At 38.5% G+C, this 18,997-nt stretch overlaps 2 protein-coding genes across 2 annotated transcripts; both read left to right on the top strand.

Annotated features, from left to right (window-relative positions):
- Window positions 1–12,969: 12,969 nt before the first annotated feature.
- Window positions 12,970–14,267, top strand: foxq1a (forkhead box Q1a). The gene has a single exon (XM_015000521.2). It carries the CDS (start codon window positions 13,142–13,144, stop codon window positions 13,892–13,894), a length of 753 nt encoding a protein of 250 aa, XP_014856007.1. The 5' UTR covers window positions 12,970–13,141; the 3' UTR covers window positions 13,895–14,267.
- A 140-nt stretch (window positions 14,268–14,407) lies between these two features.
- foxf2a (forkhead box F2a) lies at window positions 14,408–18,997 on the top strand. The gene is made up of 2 exons (XM_015000522.2): window positions 14,408–16,922; window positions 18,014–18,997. Exons 1-2 carry the CDS (start codon window positions 15,974–15,976, stop codon window positions 18,193–18,195), a joined length of 1,131 nt encoding a protein of 376 aa, XP_014856008.1. The 5' UTR covers window positions 14,408–15,973; the 3' UTR covers window positions 18,196–18,997.

Here is an 18,997-nt window from a genome sequence, read left to right as displayed (position 1 = left end):
AGCTCAACATTTTAGTGCCTCAGAAGACATATGATCCTTGAAATTCTTGTCAGTAACAAACACCTGTTTTTCTGTACTTACTACAAATTTTACAAAGTGATTAAACTTAACTAAATCAATTCATACCAAATATAAAACGATTTGAAAATAATAATAAAAAAAACAAATCTGGTATTTGGTTTCTCTTTTACACTCACTCAGGCATTATGTTCTTGCCCTTCTCCTAACTATAAATGTTCTTTTACTGTTTTGTGTCCTGCTGGTGCTGACTGTTTGATGCTGAATGGAGATCAGGTTACAAACGCATTGTTTCCATCTCCCTTAGAAATTTCACAAGCTGGGGATGACCAAGGCGACTGATGGGAAAAGGCCGTGCATTGTGTTTATACGTTTCTCTCTTAGAGTTCCCGGCTCACCAAGAGGTTCTCCTAAAATCTGAGTCATAGTCAGATCAGAAGTCAAGAGCCAGTTGTAATAGGGGGAAGTGGTTGTTTAATGGGTGTGATCTGTGTGATATAGGGTTATACCCAGCAGGCTTAGGGATCTCAATACCTGTGGGGTAGAGAGCTGAGCTCAATAAACTGTTTCCAGAAAAACCATAACATGACATTGTCTCCAAAAGAAGAGAAAAAAAAAAAAAAACAATATTTAATGGTAGATGAGATGCAGACAATACTCAAGGTGGAGTGGAAGTTAAAACAGACGCTGCTATTTCTCCATTTTGTCAATATTTTTTCATCTGAAGAATGAAGTGTGCCATCTCTAGATTTCCTGGTTTGGGATACTGCCAAGGTTTTACAAACCTTATTTTCTCCCTTTTATTAAATAAAATTTGGTTCGGAATTCTTCCAATCTTTCCTGCAGAGACCATTTCTATTTACCTGAGCTAATTTCTAGTTAGCCGAAAACCAGGGTGCAGATTTGATGATCCTGTCTTCTTGTTCAAGCCTTACCTTCATGATTCATAAGCCAACTTGGCTTTTTTTCAAGCACTCAAACCCACCCTTCTTCTCACAATCAGGAATGTTTATATAAAGAACTGAATCATTTTTGCTTTATCTGAAGTTACTGATCAGTTAGATGAGAAATGATTCATGACAAGGGGTGGAACCAAAACTGTCACGCACCTTCACCAACTGCCATTGGTTGCAAGGGGATGATTGGGCAAAAAAATATATTTAAAGATTTTTAAGGTCTTCCTGCAAGAATGTCCTTGTAGGTTGAATTCAGTTGGTGAAAGAGAAAATCTCATAGTCTACCATATCCACTAAAACTGTAACACCAATTATAATACCAGAAGTTATCAATTCTGGTACAATGTGTCATCTTAGTCTATGGAAAAAAATATATAAATATTGGATATTGCTTTGCAGAGAGGATTTTATTCTCTTTACAGTAGCAATAGCAATAACAATAGATTACAATAGCAATACAATAGCAATGCATTAAAATAGTTTTGAAGAAAAGTTATAATTGCTTGACTTAGAGATTATTACGCTATCTACCTATTTAAACAAATCCCCATGAAATCTAGAAGTATTACTTTCATGCATTAAGATTTTGTTGCATATAGTTGAAGGAATCTAATCCTTCCATTTGGTGTGAAGATGCTACATTAAATGTAGAAAGTGTCTTACTTAATTTGTCCAAAGGTTTTTTATTTTATTTTATTTTTATTTAACTGATCCTATAACTTTATGAAAGATAAATCTTCCATAAAGTCCTTAAAACCATGACGTTGGTTTGAATAATCCGTAGTTTTGACGTCAACCCTTTGGCATTCAACCCCGATTTCCCAAAGTTTATAGGAGCAATAAAGAAAGGCGTGGAGAGGATCTTACGCAGGATAGCAAAAGATAATTTAATGTTGTCTAGTTTAAAGCTCAGATTCCACTACTGTGCTGGTGCCTTGTACAACATAGAAGTAATTTTTGACTTTAGAATGTGATCCAATTTATCTCAAGAATTTTGAGAACATACAGCGCATGTCATTGTCTTAACCATCTTGTGAGACCCTTCTGTGCTTCCTGTACAAGGATGATTTACAGATCCATTCCTACAGAAATCAGAATGCCTGCTTTAATCTGCTCAAATATTGTTTATTTAGTGTATTGTGAAGAAAAAAAAAATTAGAGAAAATTGTTTTTGTGTTTTGTTACCTGTACAAAACACAATATCTTGTACTTTCAATATCTTTATTTGGGAAGAATCAGCATAGCCAACAGCTCCACTGACACGAGTGCATTAACTTGACCTGGCAGGGATGCACCTGCTGTAGTGTGCTTAGGGGACAGAGGCTGAGTAACAGGGCTGGAATGTGAGACAAATATTACCATTTAACACCAAGATATCTGTGTTTTTCCTGTATATGATCATTAGTGAATGAGGTGTTTAATTACACAAAATATTCAATTCTTTAATGGTCAACACTTTCTAGGACCTTTAAAGTACGCAATGACAGGCTTTTATTTTAGTTTATCTTTTGTAAAACTTTACCACATTTACGTCTGACTGTTGGGCAGTGCTGTCCAGGCAAAATATGTGGGTGCATCGCTAAAATGTTGTATACATGCTAAACGCAGCGCACTATATTGTTATCAACTTGTACTTCTCACAATTTCTGAAAAATGCAAGGAGGCACAACATTTAGCAAATCCTGGTTTTACAACTCGCAAGCTGAGCGTGGTTAGCTTAGATTAGGTTCGGTGTGACATCATTCCCGGTGCTGAGCTCAGCATCTCTGCAATATCACAAGAACATTGGAGGCACTGAACACATCATTTAAAATCCAAATCATAAATGTGGTAAGATAATACTGCCTCTTTAAACTTTGTTCTCGTTTTCAAGTGTCCACTTTGCTAAGTTAATTGGTAGTGAAATGTTAAAACAATAAAACATGTGTCTATTAAAATGGCCGTTTACTTTAGTGCATTTGACTTGCTGGAAGGTGTACTTAAACCCCACTCTCAAGTTTCCTATCCATGATAAGAAAAAGCTTCCCAACAGCATGACGCTGTAATACTGTGTGTTGCAGTAAGAGATGCTATATTCAGGGTGTACCCTTCCTTTAAACCTCTCTAAAAGTTTAGTCCTGACAGTCTGGAGTGTTTTTTTTTTTTTTTCATGAAGTAGTTTGTTCATTAACCCTCTCTAACAAACCACTCCTGCCTTTACAAAATGGCTGTACGTATATTTGTATTTATAATAAATTGGACAGAGATGGACTATTAACTAAAAGCATTTCATTGTACTACTTTAGTAAGGGATGGCTCAGCAGAGTAAATGCAGAGTTTTAATACATAAAAAGATTCGAAAACCATCTATTCATCTCCTTCCAGTTCACAGTTTTGCTTTTCGCTTCAGTTTGTTACAAAATGTGAGAATGCTAAATGGGCGTTAATGTTCTTACAATGCGCTTCATAAATAGTGAGTAGTAGTGGACAATATATAAGTGAAGAACTGCCAGTCTGCTGAGCTTATACAAACGAGCCCTCAGTCCAACGCTCCCAAAAAAGGTTGTAAATAGCATAATGTCAGAAAGAGGCCAATTTTAATTTGTCAAACTGCAAAGTGAAGTTTCTTTTAAGTTACATTTGATGCGCACAGGATTTTTACAACAACTGAAGGTAACATAGTTACTTCATTGGCACTAGGTGCCTGGAAAATACATAGAACCCCTTCAAGCTAACGAAGCATTGAGTGCTAATTTGATACAGCTATGTGGAGAGCCAAAGTGGGACAGCAGTGTGTGGACTACAGCTAAGATGCTTAATCTTCATAGCATGGCAGGTAGGAGAAGGCTTTCTCCCTCAGGACAGCTTGTGTATTTAAATCGTCAGAAATGATCCATTACTGTTTTCAGCGCGTGTGCAAAAACACAGGGAATCAGTAAACAAACAACGCAGCGCTCGCATGCTCTCGTAGTTGGAACACACACTGCTGTAACCATGCAGTAAACAGTCTCTGTTCACAGACATTATGAATAAACCCACAAGCTTTAAGTATTCAACTTAGCTGAGGTCTTGTCAAAAGAAAGGACCCAGAACAAGTCTGGAAGTGAGTTGCTAGGAAATGAATACCATTAAGCTTTGCTGTCAGGTTATGTTTTACTCTGCAGCGTGTGCTGCCATGACAGCTTGGCTGTACTCCAGTGGAAGTGCTGGTTTTATCTATTCTCTCCCATTTTTTTTTTTTTTTTTTTTACATAAACATGCTCCACCATCATAGAAATAGACAAATGTTACTCCGCGCACGTGCAGTTTCTTTTGTGTATTAGTAAAATGTGATGTTCTGCTGAATCCGACAGAACCCGAATCACTTTGGGTTACTTTCATCTACCAAAAATCTTATGTAATTGGAAAACGTACTCAATGAAAAAAAAAAAAAAAAGAAAAATCACCAGAGGGAAAACAGCAAGAACTTGCTTTGTGGTAAAGTAAATACTGGTTAATATTTTTGACTTTGCTTTGTGATGTTTTATAGAAACAAAGCAATTAGACTTGGTAGACAACCCTGGCAACAGCAGCAACAAATACAGCCATCAAACACTAAAAATAAAATGGGATCATTAACATTATGATTGCTCTGAAACCATACAGCTCTAAATCACTTTGACAAGATGGCATTTGGCCTTTCAGTGACTCCTTTCGGAGTAGGTGTGAATAAGGTGTGTGTTAGAAGATCAGTGTCGGTTTCGTGCAAAGCGAACAATTTACAGGCACTCACCTGAAGGGAGTTCCTCCTCTCAATGGCACGCAGGGCCCTTTGTTGTCTACACGACAAGCCATTATTTTTCTCATGCCTTCTTTTTTATCTTGTTTGAAAGTTACCCAAACAAGACCTGCAGACTTAGTAACTTTGATATTATCTAAGCATGCTTCGCTTGAAGGGAATCCCAGTGCGCAGGTTTTTCTTTTCTTTTTCTTTTTTTTTTTTTTTTTTGGTTGCTTCTTTTTTATAAATAGGACTGGCGAGCCTGGAGGCAGCAAAAACAGGTTGAGCACAGTTGGAACAGGTTAAATCCTGTTAACAGCTCTGAGATATTTTTGTTCTGTTTTCAAGCAGTTGCTGTGATTTCACGTGAGATGTCTTTTTTTTTTTTCAGGCTTCATTAAACAATTAGACACCAACAAACTTGAACATTTTTGCCATAACTTTTGTACATCAAGATCCAACATACAGACTTCTAGTAAAAAGGACTGAAATGTTTAGGTACAGGGCAGCAGACCATGACCTCACGCCTCATGTGGAGATGTCTGGTTTAAGGTCATACAGGTTCAACAAGCAAAAAACACAATAATTAGATGCTTTGTCTTGTACACTTCAAAATATTTTTGAAACAATTTAGGTTTTTCAGTAATTCTTATTTATTTATTTTTTGACATCTTATCTTGTCACATCCACAAGTTTCAATATTTTTGTTTGGGTTTTTATGTTCTCCATTAATGCAAAGTGGCACACAGTTGTGAAGTTGAAGACAAATTGATACATATTCATAATTTTGGAAACACAGGGCAATTCTGGACAGAGCAATCCAGGAAAAAAAAACTTTTTGAGGCTGACTGAAGGCACAGGCAGAGGTTGACTTTCCAGCAGGACAATAAAACTGTTATATAAAAGATTTTTACTGTGTTCAACATCCTAATATGGTGGAAAAGTTTGAACTGTATGCTCACATGAAGAAGATCTGCTGTTTTTAATCACCAAAGACAACTTGGTTAGTGTCTTTGGTAATGCAAAGCCAAATTACTTAAGTAATTGAGTTGTTTTTAAATATCGTGGCCCTTTCTCACTGAAAAAAATCTGGTTCTATGAAAACATGCATTACCAATAAATTACATAGATGCCTGAGTAAATACGATACAATTCAGTTCAGTTTATTTACATAGTGCCAAGTCACAACACACGTCATGTCAAAGCATTCAGAAAACAAACGTCAATTCAATCGAATCATACAGACAGATTTCTAGAGAAGTACATATTCCAACTAACAGTAGTTATCAAACATTGCAGTTGAGTTCAGTTATTTATTCAAATTGGTTCAAATGTTTTTGTGTTTCAGTGGAGCAATCTTCTAAAGAATTTCTCGGCACAAAAAAAAACAATTATTTTTCTTTTAATGGTTTTCTGGCCATCACTCTGACCAGTGATTACAATTACCTGTAACAGGGATCACAGAATGCCACATGTTGTAATTTTCAGGAAACACCCTGAATAGCTTGTAATAATTATCTAATCAGAGCTAATCATATCTTTGTTAATTTTTCCTCTAATGTTTTTCCGTGGGAAACTGTCTGTAAACTGTCAGATCAGGGAGGGTGATAAAGCTGAAGAGCTGCTTCATTGGTACGCTTCATTGGCACTTAGAAAAGCATATGAACACAAAGGAATGGCACCAAAACTTTTATTAGACTTTATTATTTTATAATTGCAGTTAATCTGCAAAACTTGTCCTAACCTTAGCAGGTTCCGTTACAGTGTTGAAATGGCTCTTCCTTTGCTCCCACACTGCCTGCCTTACACAGACTGCAGTGTTTAGTCATCATCCAGTGATGCTGGCAGTGGTTTTGAAGCTCTGTTGCTTGTCAGTAACAGCTTATGGGTGTTTGTCTGCACTAAGAGAGACTCAGCACAGACATCACTCCAAACAGAAACCTTCAGATAACAAACAGAGAAAGACTTGGTCTTTTGATTCTTTCTCTGTCATCGCCAAGGCTGTTATGATGTTACACCAACCATGTTTTCTGAACGTTCTGTGATATGTTTTTGGCTGAATTACCCTCATTTTGCCTTTTAACAAAATTATCGGTTTGAGTAAGTTTATTTAAGAGAAGTTGAGAATGTAGGCTGCTCTACAGTATGGCTTGGAATAAATTCAGATGTCTGCTTTTTATTAGTCCTTCACACAGGGCATCTGTGCTCACCATGAAGCCATGTATGCCTGTCCTAAAATAACTTCCAGTGAGCATTTCAAACATGGTTGGTCATTAAGAATCTGAATTTCGGTATGCATTTGCATTCAATCATCTGTACTCTGATATCCCTTAATAAAGCCCAGTGCAACCAATGGCCTTCAGAAGTTACCTTACCAGTAAATAGTGTCCATCTGTGTACTGCATAGGTTTGTGGGTGAAAAAAGGGAATAGAAATGAAAGCAATTTATATGGTTTCCCTTTTATAGTCAGCCATAAGCCATTTGTGGACGCAGTAAACTTGTGAAAGATGTGCTCTGACATAATAGGTACAAAACCAAACTTATTTACCTACATGCAAAAAAAAAAAAAAAAATGGGGAAAAAGAAGAAAAAAGAAAGTAAAGGACAACAACTACCCTCAGGCATCAGGCGTATCATGCCCAGTGGTGAATGATATGTTGATTTTTTTCAGCAGGGACAGAAAAAATTCAGCTGATGGAAAATTAGCTGGAGCTGAAGACATAATAATCATGGAAGAAAACCTGTTAAAAGCAGCACAAGACTTGAAACTTAAACGTAGGGTCATCTTCCAGCAGGATACCCTGAACATACAGCCAAATGTGCAAATAAAATGTTTAGATCAAAGTATTCATGCCTTAAAATGGCTCGGTCAACGTCCAGACCTAAAGTTAAATGAGAATATGTGGCAAGACTTGGACAAATGATGTTTGCAAATTATATCCATCCGAAGACAAATGGCCATAAATATCGGCTTTTGAAAGTGAAACACGGCAAAAAGACTTTCTGCTGCATTCACTGCGAAAGAAAGTGAACCGTTTTATTTAGTCAAATGAATACAATTCACTTTTTAGTTTTATTTCACATTTAGATCACTATTCTTTTGCTTCAAAATGCCATGTTTCGTGTTGGTCTATGACACAAAATACCAATGAAATGCAATGATAAAAACTTAAAGGAGTATAAGTGTTTCTGCAGGGCTGCAGAGTGGAAAAGCTGGCAGCCCTCCTGCTTTGCAGCTTTTCCACTCTGGGTTTGAATCCTGGCCAAGTGTCTTTTGGAATGAAATTTGCATGTTCTCCCTGTGCATGCATGACTTCTCTCTAGGTGTTCTAGCTTCCACCCACAGGTCAAAAACATGACTGTTAGGTCGATATGTCTGTCTAACGTTGTCATTGTGTGTGAGTGTGTATGTGCGAGGTACGTCCATGGTAATAAGCATACATCTTTATTTTAGAGTATGCAATGAGTGTTTGTAAGTCAGCAAGATCCACTGCTATAATGACCTTGACGGATCTTTATCGCAGAGCCGTTTGGCACCTGTTCTTACTTTTTTTTTTTTTACTTTATGTGTTTATGACTCTCTGATTACCATCTTAACAGTGAGAGATTGGATTTGGCCTGAGTTTTTTAATCCGGACCTGAAACTATTATTGTACCATCAAAGACACACAGTCATAATGACTGACGTACTGAAAGGTGAAGACATAAAAACAGAGGACAACAGCACCCATATTGTTGGATTTTTGACAATGTTGCAGCCATATATCGAAACATAAATCCAGGTGACCTGCACATACTTGGAGTATAAAACTACTTTTAAGACATACAAAAAGCCTTTGTGTGCAAAACTGGGGATAATCTCAGACTCTCCTCAAAAGATCAGCGCTGCTGAAAGTCAACGGAAGACGGTTGTGGTCCTACCTGCTGTTTAAAAATGTAATTAAAATTTGACCTAAATCCTAAGTTTCTCCATAATATTTAAGCTGTTGTGCAACACACCAAAAATACACCTCAAAACCTTACTAAGTAGCTAATTATAGATTTTTGTTTCTGTCACGTAATGACAATATGCTGACATGGTTTCAGTCTTTAACTTGTACAAGCATGTACATCTGTAAATAGCAGCCATCAGCTTTTAGCAATGTATAGAACATTAACACGCTGAAAGCATGTCAGCATATTATCATGACCTGACGGGAAAGAAAACTATAATTAGTTGGAGAATGCATTTTGAGGTGTATTTTTGGTGAGTTGCACAACAGCATAAACGATATGGGGAAACTCTGTGGATTCAGATTACATTTTAATGCCCTTCTAAGGAGTGGGTAGGACCATAACTGTCTTCCAGACACTGACTTTCAATTCTTCTAATCAAGGGCAAGACATCTGGCCATCTGAAGTCATTCACAGTTTTGCACGCAAAGGTTTTTTGTTGTCATTGAAATCTTTCAGATAGAGCTGCTGACATCATCGTACGGTTAATTTTGGACAAAGTGGTATGTGCTGCAGCTCTTTACGTCACTGAGGAGCTAATTGATGTTGACGACTCTTAATTTGTTGATGGCGTTAGGAAAAAAAAAGAAGAAAAAGATGATAAGGCTAAGTTGACATTCACACTGCAACGCCTCTGAACATTTTGTTGTGTCTTGCTCTTTTTGAGCTGTTTTTAGCAACAGTTTAACTCCAAACACAAGAAGTCATCTAAGTCTGTTTACTCTCCCTCATATTTTCAAACAAGGGACTGGAAGAAATTCCATTGCAAACACTTAGTCAAGTGGAACTTTCTTGACTCATTTCTGTGTTTCTTTAAACAAATTCCGACAACACAAAACTGCAATGTAGACTGCAGATACTATCTGGTCCTCAAAACACATTGCTGGTTTGATTTTAGTCTCAAATACACATAAGTCTGGTTTGTTACACTCATTAATAACGTAGAAGAGGAAGGAACTTATGAGCCAGTGTGTAGGCTTGAGATTCCAGCTTACAGGCTCTCTGCAAGATCAAGTTAGTGCTGCTCGACAACTGTACGTTCCTGTCCAGGAAATGATATATTTTGCATGCTTTGCGTTTGTGTTCAGAAATTTTAAATAAGAACACCTTGTCCCTTCATAGGACAAGATCATAAGAAAGGAACTCATTCCTTCAGCTACCTGTCAGCTGAAGTCTGTCAGTCTGCTAAGTCTCTGTGCACTTTATCGTGACTTATCCAAAGTATGTTCATGGGAAGAAATAATGTGCATGATGCAGCACACGACGATCTCCAATAAAAGTTTTGTTGAGTAAGTTATACATACCTTTGGCATATTCAGGCTTCAACTTATTTTTAATTTAGTATTTTAGTTTTTTGATGAGAAATTATATGTCTTTCAAAAAGTAATGAAATGTCTTTGCTTGTGACTTGAATCGTTACTTGAGCGTTAGTGACTTAGTCCAACTCCTGCTTATTAATACTTGTACACACAAAAAAAGACATCTATTTTGAAATCTGTGCGGGGAGGTTTTATTTACTTTGGCAACTACCTGGGATTCCCTTGTGCTTTCCAATCAAATGGTCATGTGTACTGTTGCGCTATGTTTTTGCATGCGTGGGAGTGGTATGCGCCAAGCCGTGATTATTCACGTCATTGATTTCCTCATTCCAAAATTTCCAGACAAGGGTCAAACCCAGAATAGCAGACATTTCCAAAGGTCTGATCTGAAATCTCAAAATCATTTTGTCTGTGACGTGCACGGCGGCGCTTTCATAGCTATTTTACAGTCGGTGGTGTTAAAAAGGAGCCATAGTTGGCATACTTGTGCAGCTCAAACAAAAACTTTTTTTTTTTTGTACTGAGGAGAGGAAGTTTTCACCATAACACTTGCTAATGTGTAAGCTTGGGGAAAAAATGCGTTCATGAAAGGGGAAGATGCTATCTGATTGTGTATCTGCACAAATTATTATTATTACTATTTTATGTAATAGCTTCATAATTCTAATATTAGAAGACACAAAGTGAAACTAGCAAAGCAATAAATTTCACTGTACTGAATTTCTTTATAGGTGCCAATAATCTTTATTTTTTGTGCAGACAAAAAACTGGGCAATGGGTGTAAGTAGAAAAGACAAAAGCTTTCTGAAACAAAAGCATAGAATGTACAAAGCTTGGGAAAACTTCTCTTCATAGAAAATACATTTTCACAAATGTAGTAATTCTGACACTACGGCAGACAATGTTTAGAATGTCATGTTATTTTAGAAACACACTTCATGCTAATACCCTAGCTTGTGTTAGCTTAGCAACGTGGTGTTTAAATATATCCATAGATCGCACTCTGTACGCCTTATTTTCACTGTGCATTCATACTTGAAATTCCAGCTATGACGCTATAAGCTCTCCTCCGGCAAATCACAATGCACCAGAGAACTCATAGAGTTGCACCCTGTGCTCTCACAAGCTCCTACTTGCAGTGAAGCAAACAAATACCTACTGTTTGGGCTCCTGTCATTGTGTGGTTGGCTTAAAGGAATCTCCACTTGACATGCCACCATTGAAAATAGTGACCTTGCCACAGCTTCAGGTGTCACACTTAACACAAACAGATTACTACATGGACAATCCAAACATCCACACCAGTACAAACATGTGTAAGCAACAGTTTTAAACCATGGTTTGCACACTCCTCTGTGGAAGCAGTTGGTGACTATGTGTAGCGTGACTATTATGTCAGCTTTTGTCTGCAGGTGTGTCTAAAGGGTATTGTTTTTCAGATAACCTTTTGCCGCTGGAGAACCGAGAAAAAAAGCGGTGTTGGTGTTTGTTTTTAAAGAGCGACGGTGACTCTTAAACAAATAGTTATTTTAGCCGGGCCAAACTCCCAGGGAAATATATGACTATGAGGATAATTTGTTGAAATAGTAAGAAGACCTAAATATTAGCTTTAAGGACTTTAAGGCAGAGTTCAGACTTTAATTGGTTTGTTTGGTTTGTAGCCATGACTCAAATTGACTAAAACCGAGACTTTTCATTTAGAGAGAACATAAATCACTGGAAGCAATTTGTCATCAATCATCCTCTTGGCACTGAGCAACAAGATGAACAGGACTCAGTATTTGTAGCAATGGTTTCTACTCTGGTTGTGAAAGCTACAACCTGTTGCTGACAGATTTGATGTAGCAGATCATGAGTGCATTGAACTGTCTAAATTGCAGTTGTCATACTAGTTGTCACTAGTATGACATTTTACTAGTATGTCATGCTAGTAAGTTTAAAACCCACAATGGACTCTAGGAATTTTTACAGTGCTTCGTAAAAATATTCACACCCCTTGAATCGTTTCACATTTTCTCCTGCTACATCCACAAAGTTAAATGTATTTTATTAGCATATAGTGTGAAAGTAACATGTTTATAAAGTAGAGAGAAACTGAAACATGGTTTATTTTTTCTGTAAACAAAAATCAGAAATTTGACAATTCTAACTCCTCAATAAATTACAGTGCAACCAATTGCCTTCAAGAGGGGTTGGGTTAAAACAATTTCTCAAGCTGCCGGCATCTCACAAAGCTCAAATTTATCATGTGAACCTGGAAACCCATAACTGTGGGTTAAAAATTGTCATGACATTGAGAGCATATGCATTTAAAAGCACATCAAAACTTTGAAGAAGCTCCCTAGATCAACTGTTCCTTTGGGAAGAGTCAAAAAGGAAGTTTAAATAAAATATTAAATAAAAGCCATAAGTAATCCCACTTGCAACAAACAAAGAAAAAAAAATACTGCTCATCTTGAAGCCACTATTACTACAATGAAACATGGTGGTGTGGTGTGCATCACTATTATGGAGATATCCTACAAATGAATTATAACTGGTCTATATATATATAGATATATATAAATACTTTTACATGCACCTATTTCATGTAACTCGGTGTTTATGCTGCCTCTTGAAATGAACACTAAGCATCTATCTTACAGTAGAGAGTTACGCCCCCTGGTTGTTACAGGTGAGATAGTTCTAGAGTGTTTGAACACTTTCAGCAGGTACGGTGCAGTGTGTGTTGAGAGAAGTTGTCTCTTTATGTTTGTTTTATACTACGTGATCACTCAGTATTCATTTGTGTTATTCTGTTCACTGTTACGCAAGTACTCTATTTGTAATACCTATTCAGATGAATAGGTAAACAGATGATAAACATTTTTTTTTTACTTTTTCTTTTACATGAAGCCCCGCCTTATTTGGGTTGGTCCTTAGGTGAGGATGATATAAACAATAGTCCGTAGAGTAAAGGTGAGATCGGCTGTAGCGTTCCGGCAGGTATGACTGGAAAGACACTGGCCCTGAGAGACTCTCCAAGGCACCGCGCGTCTTGACGCACAAACCACTTTTACGCCAACAGCTTTCCTGCGTTTTACCCTGGATCTCGCAACTCAGCACCTCTGTCAGCATGAAGTTAGAAGTGTTGTGTGGAAACCATGATATGAAGCAGCTTGAGATCCCCGTGGATGGAGAGGGGAAAGAGAAGTCCGCTCTTTCTGCAGAGGAGGAACTGGGGTCCGATGGAGACTGCGTGGCCCACAGCCCTCCACTGATTGCTCCGGGTGGCAGCAGCAAATCGAAACCGTACACACGGAGACCCAAGCCCCCTCTTTCCTACATCGCTCTGATCGCCATGGCTATCCGAGATTCCCCCACCGGACGTCTGACTTTGGCGGAGATAAACGACTACCTAATGAAAAAGTTCCCCTTCTTCAGGGGCAGCTACACCGGCTGGAGGAACTCTGTGCGACACAATCTGTCTCTGAATGACTGCTTTCTGAAAGTACTCAGGGACCCATCCAGGCCCTGGGGAAAAGACAATTACTGGATGCTCAACCCTAACAGCGAGTACACGTTCGCTGATGGGGTGTTCAGGCGCAGGAGGAAGCGCATCAGTAAGCAGTTCAACCGAGTGCATGACGTGTCGGAGAGCGCAGAGGAGCCTCAGAGTACCGACAAGCCTGACCCAAGCAGCAAGACTGAGCCCCGTCCCAAGTTTACAAGCTCATTTGCTATTGAGAGCATCCTCAGCAAGCCTTTCAAAAGAGACTCAACCAAGCAGCCATTTTACCCTGCATTTATCTGGCCATACTCTGAACTTATGCTGCATCACTCAAGCGCATCTGCTTTCCCCCATCCGTTGAGCTGGGCTGCTCGTTGAACCTGGTGCTGGAATGCTTTTCCTTATGAGCAGAAAAAAGACAGACTCATTTTGTTAATCTTTTCTTTTTTTTTTTTTCTTCTTGTTTGAGAATTGAAAGTCATCAGTGAGTGATACTTTAATTTATTACCTTGTTGATGCTGGCATGTTTTTTTTTTTTTTTTTTTTACCTTTACAGGCCACCTTTTCTTTATTTATTACTTTGTTGACAACAATTAATTGTAAATGTTACTGTGTACAGTACACTAATATCTTTGTTATTTGGTAGATAAAAAGTATCAAAATGCACTTTGTTTTCGTTGTCTAAACGTCTATCATAAAATATTTAAAACCAGCAAAAATAAAAAAATAAAATAAAAAAACAACGGTACAATGGTGTTGTTGTGTGTTATTGAAACCAATAAAAAGCTCCTCAGATACCAAAGCAATAATGTTTATTTATTTATTTGTTTGCTCATTTATATAAATCTTGAAAATTTTGATGAAGTTCATTTTGATTGTTGTACTATTATTAAAACATTATTTTTTTTATTCTGTCTCTCCATCCATCCATCCATCCATCCATCCATCCATCCATCCATCCATCCATCCGGGTCTTTAAAATCAAAGCCTCAAGGTCCTGTGTCCTGTACCATGTAGATGCCTCTGCTTCAACACACTTGAGTCAAATAATCAAGCAATCACCAAGACTGCTGATGATGTAATTCGGCTCTTTGATTCATGTGTGTTGGATCAGTGGCACATCTAAAAGTTGCTGGACATCGGATCTTGAGGCCTAGATTTTGAGACCGTTGGTCCATGCCTTTGTCCTTGCTGGGTCACAGAGGCCTGGTATGTATGTCAAGCTGTGGGTCAGACGGGGTACACAATGGACAGGTTGCCATTCCATCCTGGGCAACAATGCACATATCTAAGATCAATTTTAGAGAAACCATTTGACCTGTCAGCCAAGCTTTTGCACTGTGGGAGGAACCCGGGTTCAGACTGAACCCACAGCGTTCATGTCCAGGATCATCTTTCTCTTTCTGCAAGGCAACAGTGGTGCCAAACAATTGTAGCAATTGGGGCGATTGGACTGTAACTCTGCTGCCAAAGACCAGCAAAGTCGAAGTCTTCCACTTAACCAATGCTTAACCTTTTTTTTTTTTTTACATTAATTTGGGGAGAGGAAAATGTGTTACATATTTCCAGGTGTAGGGTTCTTTATTTGTCATTTATCTATGACTATTTTATGTTTTTGTTTGCTTTTGCAATTTGCTGGACAGTCTAGTAAAACGCTTGAAATTCTGTTTTTGGTCATATCTATTGAGTGTCACCTGACACATGAACATCAGTGGACCCCTTCAGTCCACCTTCAGTCCACCATCTAAGAAAGCCCTTTAAAGCCCCCCACGCCTCCCACTTCCTGATTTTTTTGAGCGATTTTTCATTTAAAAACAATTCTTGCTTAAGAATTAATTTATCAAGGGATCGAGTCCAAACTCAAGAGGAAACACAGCACTTGGAATCTGTGTGTGGTATTCCTATACAAGCTGCATGCTTTGACAAAATAAAAATAAACGAAGTAAAATGCGGTCTTGTTTTTTTTCCTGCCAGAATCCTGTCCTGTAGATAACACAGTAAGAACGACTCTAATGCTAAACAACTTCTGCACAAACAGTCAAAAAGTGAATCGTGGGTGGGGATTAGTCTTGCTCTAATGCGCTGTGTCCGACTCCTTGTCTGGATCTTGGCCAGTGGGGCAGGGAGTACTTCCTGATTTCTTGGATTTGGGGGGTAAAAAGCAGGATGCGTAATAGGGCTCGGGACACAGAGGAGAAAACGGATACGTAGTCGAGTTCTGTTTGGCCGGGTAACAAATGCACAAGTGAAGTGGAAGATCTTTATTCCCCCTGTCTATAAAGGATCATTGCCAACATGGCCAGTGAGACGAATGACGGCAGAGGACCGCTTATTGCCACGGCTGTAAACCTCGCAAAGCATTTTAAAGGAACGTCTTGAAATGCTGCGTCAGGAAAGCGGAGTAAACTACGTTACACGGGGAAGCGGGAGTGCTTGCATTCAAACAGAAGCGCGAACATGACTGCTGAGATGCCTCAGCAGCAGCAGCATCTGGATCCCTGTGATTCTGCGCGCTCCTGCGCCGCGCTGCTCAGCCCGCAGCCAGACCCGGAGAGCGCTCAGGGCGCACTTGGAGGAAAAAAATCCACCACGAGCTTGAGGCGCCCCGAAAAGCCGCCCTACTCTTATATCGCACTCATAGTCATGGCAATCCAAAACTCACCGAGCAAAAGAGTAACTCTGAGCGAAATTTATCAGTTCCTCCAGGCCACGTTCCCCTTTTTTAGAGGATCGTACCAGGGTTGGAAGAACTCCATTAGGCACAACCTGTCTCTAAACGAATGCTTTATAAAACTGCCCAAAGGTCTGGGAAGACCTGGGAAGGGTCACTACTGGACCATAGACGCAGGAAACGAGTTCATGTTCGAGGAGGGGTCCTTTCGCCGCAGACCGCGAGGATTCCGGAGGAAATGCCAAGCTATGAAACCAGTGCACAGGATGATGAGTGGCATCGGGTTTGGCGCGTCCATGCTGGCGCAGAACTTTGATTTCCAATCTCCTCAAGTCTCAATATCATACCATAGTAACTACAACCTAGATTTAGTGGGTAGTGCAGTTCAAGGGGGATTTGAAGGACTTGGAGTAGGCCGTCACATCCCGCACATTTCATCCACCTCCCTGACATCCTACGTGACGGCATGTGAGACAGCATCTCACACCAATTATTACCCAGACAGCAGCAGCAGCGGCAGCTGTCCCTTACACTCCTCACCAACGACAAGAGCCACTCTGGACCGTACATGTGCGTATGAAAATGCCGCCTCGCACTGGAACGCACCTGAGGTGTCCTCGCACAGAAAACAGCAAGTTCTGCCGTCAAGCTGCAGCAATCCCTTCGCAACTTCACCTTATTCTTTGCCTCAGATCCATTTTCATCATAACACACGAGAATCATCTGAGGTGGCAGGTAGAAACCCCACTTAAAGAAAACTGTGATGCTGAAGTCTGCGATGTAGTTTATTCACTTATTTGGTGTTGGCTTGTCTTAAACGAGTTTATAATTTTTTTCCAGTATATTTTTTTAATTTTGAATTTAAAAATGTGGATGGATATTCTTGATATTTTCCAGTAGTGTGTTTTAAATATTTGCTTCTATTTTATATATATATGTTCTAATAAATTTCAGAAAATAACGCCTATTTCTACTGAAAGTCTTCCAAAAAATACGATGATTGACCCTAAACGTTAAGACGTCATATTGTAGGTGAATTATAGACGCTTCTTCATTTGTGATACGTTTAAATGTTGATCATTTCATTCCATTTAAAATGGCACCTATCATGATTTTATTTTATTTTATTGATGAATAACAGACGAGTGAAGGAAGCTCTATAAACTGCTTGAAGAGAGACCTGGCTACATTTCTGGGCCTCAAAACTGTGTGGTGCAATGTGAGAATATTTTTACTTGTGTATTATTTTTGACCTTTTGTACGTCCTGCATATGCTGCACCGACCATGTATTAAATAATAAATAATACACACAACAATAAAAACACATACGAGACACAAGTATTACTACTTTGCAACAAAGTAGCAAAGTGCTAAGACGTTATATCACTATGTGGACACTCAAACAAAATGAGGCAGAATTGTTATCTTTTAACTTAGCTTAAGCCTAATTTGCATAATATTATATTTAAGATTGAATTTGAATTAACACTGTCAAACATTTTACTCATTTTACTATTTTAGGCATGTTTTAGTAAAAAAAAAAGTTTTTATTTTTATTCTACTACTTAAAAAATTTCCTCTAAATTATGAAAAGCATAGTCACTTCTGTAATTCATTTGCAGAAAGAGAGAGAATATTGCAATTAACAAAAAAAAAATATATATATATATATATAAAACGTTTTAGTAGCAGCAATAAACAAAACATGTCAGATCTGTTGGCATTTTTTTTAAAGCTGTCCTTTAAAAAATGCTGCGTGGCTTGCCATAAGCTCCAACACCACCACACACATGCTGATCCTGACTTTGGTTCTGTTTGTTTCCAGTGGGATTGCCTCAATATTCCAGCCCCTCAGCTGTTCAAGCGCCGGAAAGGAAGGAATTCGTTTTGAACCTAAATGGAATATCTTCCTTCCATCCGAGTACCGGAGGATCCGATTATCTTAAGCTTCATCACCACCACAACCACAGCGACTGCCAGGACGTAAAGCCATGTGTGCCTCGATGACCACACATTTCTACATAGCGCTTTCTTTTCCTTCCGTTCAATGTCTTGCTTTCACTCTTTCTCCCTTTTCTATACCTGAAAAAAAAACAAATAATACAAAATGTAATTGATCTTTTGAACTCTATTTGGAATACCCAGTTTCTTATGCTTATTCAGTTCAGGTGTCATTTTATCAACTCAGCGCCCCACCAAACTGCAAAGTTCAAATCCTTCGATCCCATTGACTTGTTCTGCACTGCCATCTTGAGGTGTCTAATTGTAAAGACAGGGTTTCATGGCATTTAGCAACAGCCAAGTCGTAATAAAATTTCTGCTAAAAGAGGCGTTAATGACGCGTGCTTCTACAAGAAATCCTGGTTTCGTTGAACTGGTAATGCGCAGATGCAGAAGTGTGAGTGCGACTATAGTTAAAAGTCAAAGGCAGAAGCCATTCTCGAATCATCGTTAAAACATTCTGAAAACAATGTTATTTATTTTCTAGGGATTGTGCATGGGTTGTTTCACTCTCAGCAACCTGTGTCTTTACTGTGCATAGCACTGGAAGTTAAGCTTCACGTGAGTTAAAAAACACAAATGTGGCTCTTCTATTTCTGAGGAAGGAGGAAAATTAACATATTAATAATTTTGGAGGTTGAATTTTTAATTTGTTGTGAATACTTGTTGGCCCAATCCTTGCATGTAAATAAAAAAACTGTACAACTCATTGCTCATCAAACAGCGGCTTTAAAAAAGTTAGAGGCTGACATCTAACTTTCATGATAATTGTTGTAATACACCAGAAAATAAAGGTAATGTATGATGA

The sequence above is a fragment of the Poecilia mexicana genome, unplaced genomic scaffold (genome assembly GCF_051168715.1).
Source record: "Poecilia mexicana isolate PSO_F unplaced genomic scaffold, ASM5116871v1 scaffold_17, whole genome shotgun sequence".
Lineage (NCBI taxonomy): Eukaryota > Metazoa > Chordata > Actinopteri > Cyprinodontiformes > Poeciliidae > Poecilia > Poecilia mexicana.
The sequence above is the reverse complement of the archived record's forward strand: the minus strand, read 5'-3'. Positions and strand labels throughout refer to the sequence as shown.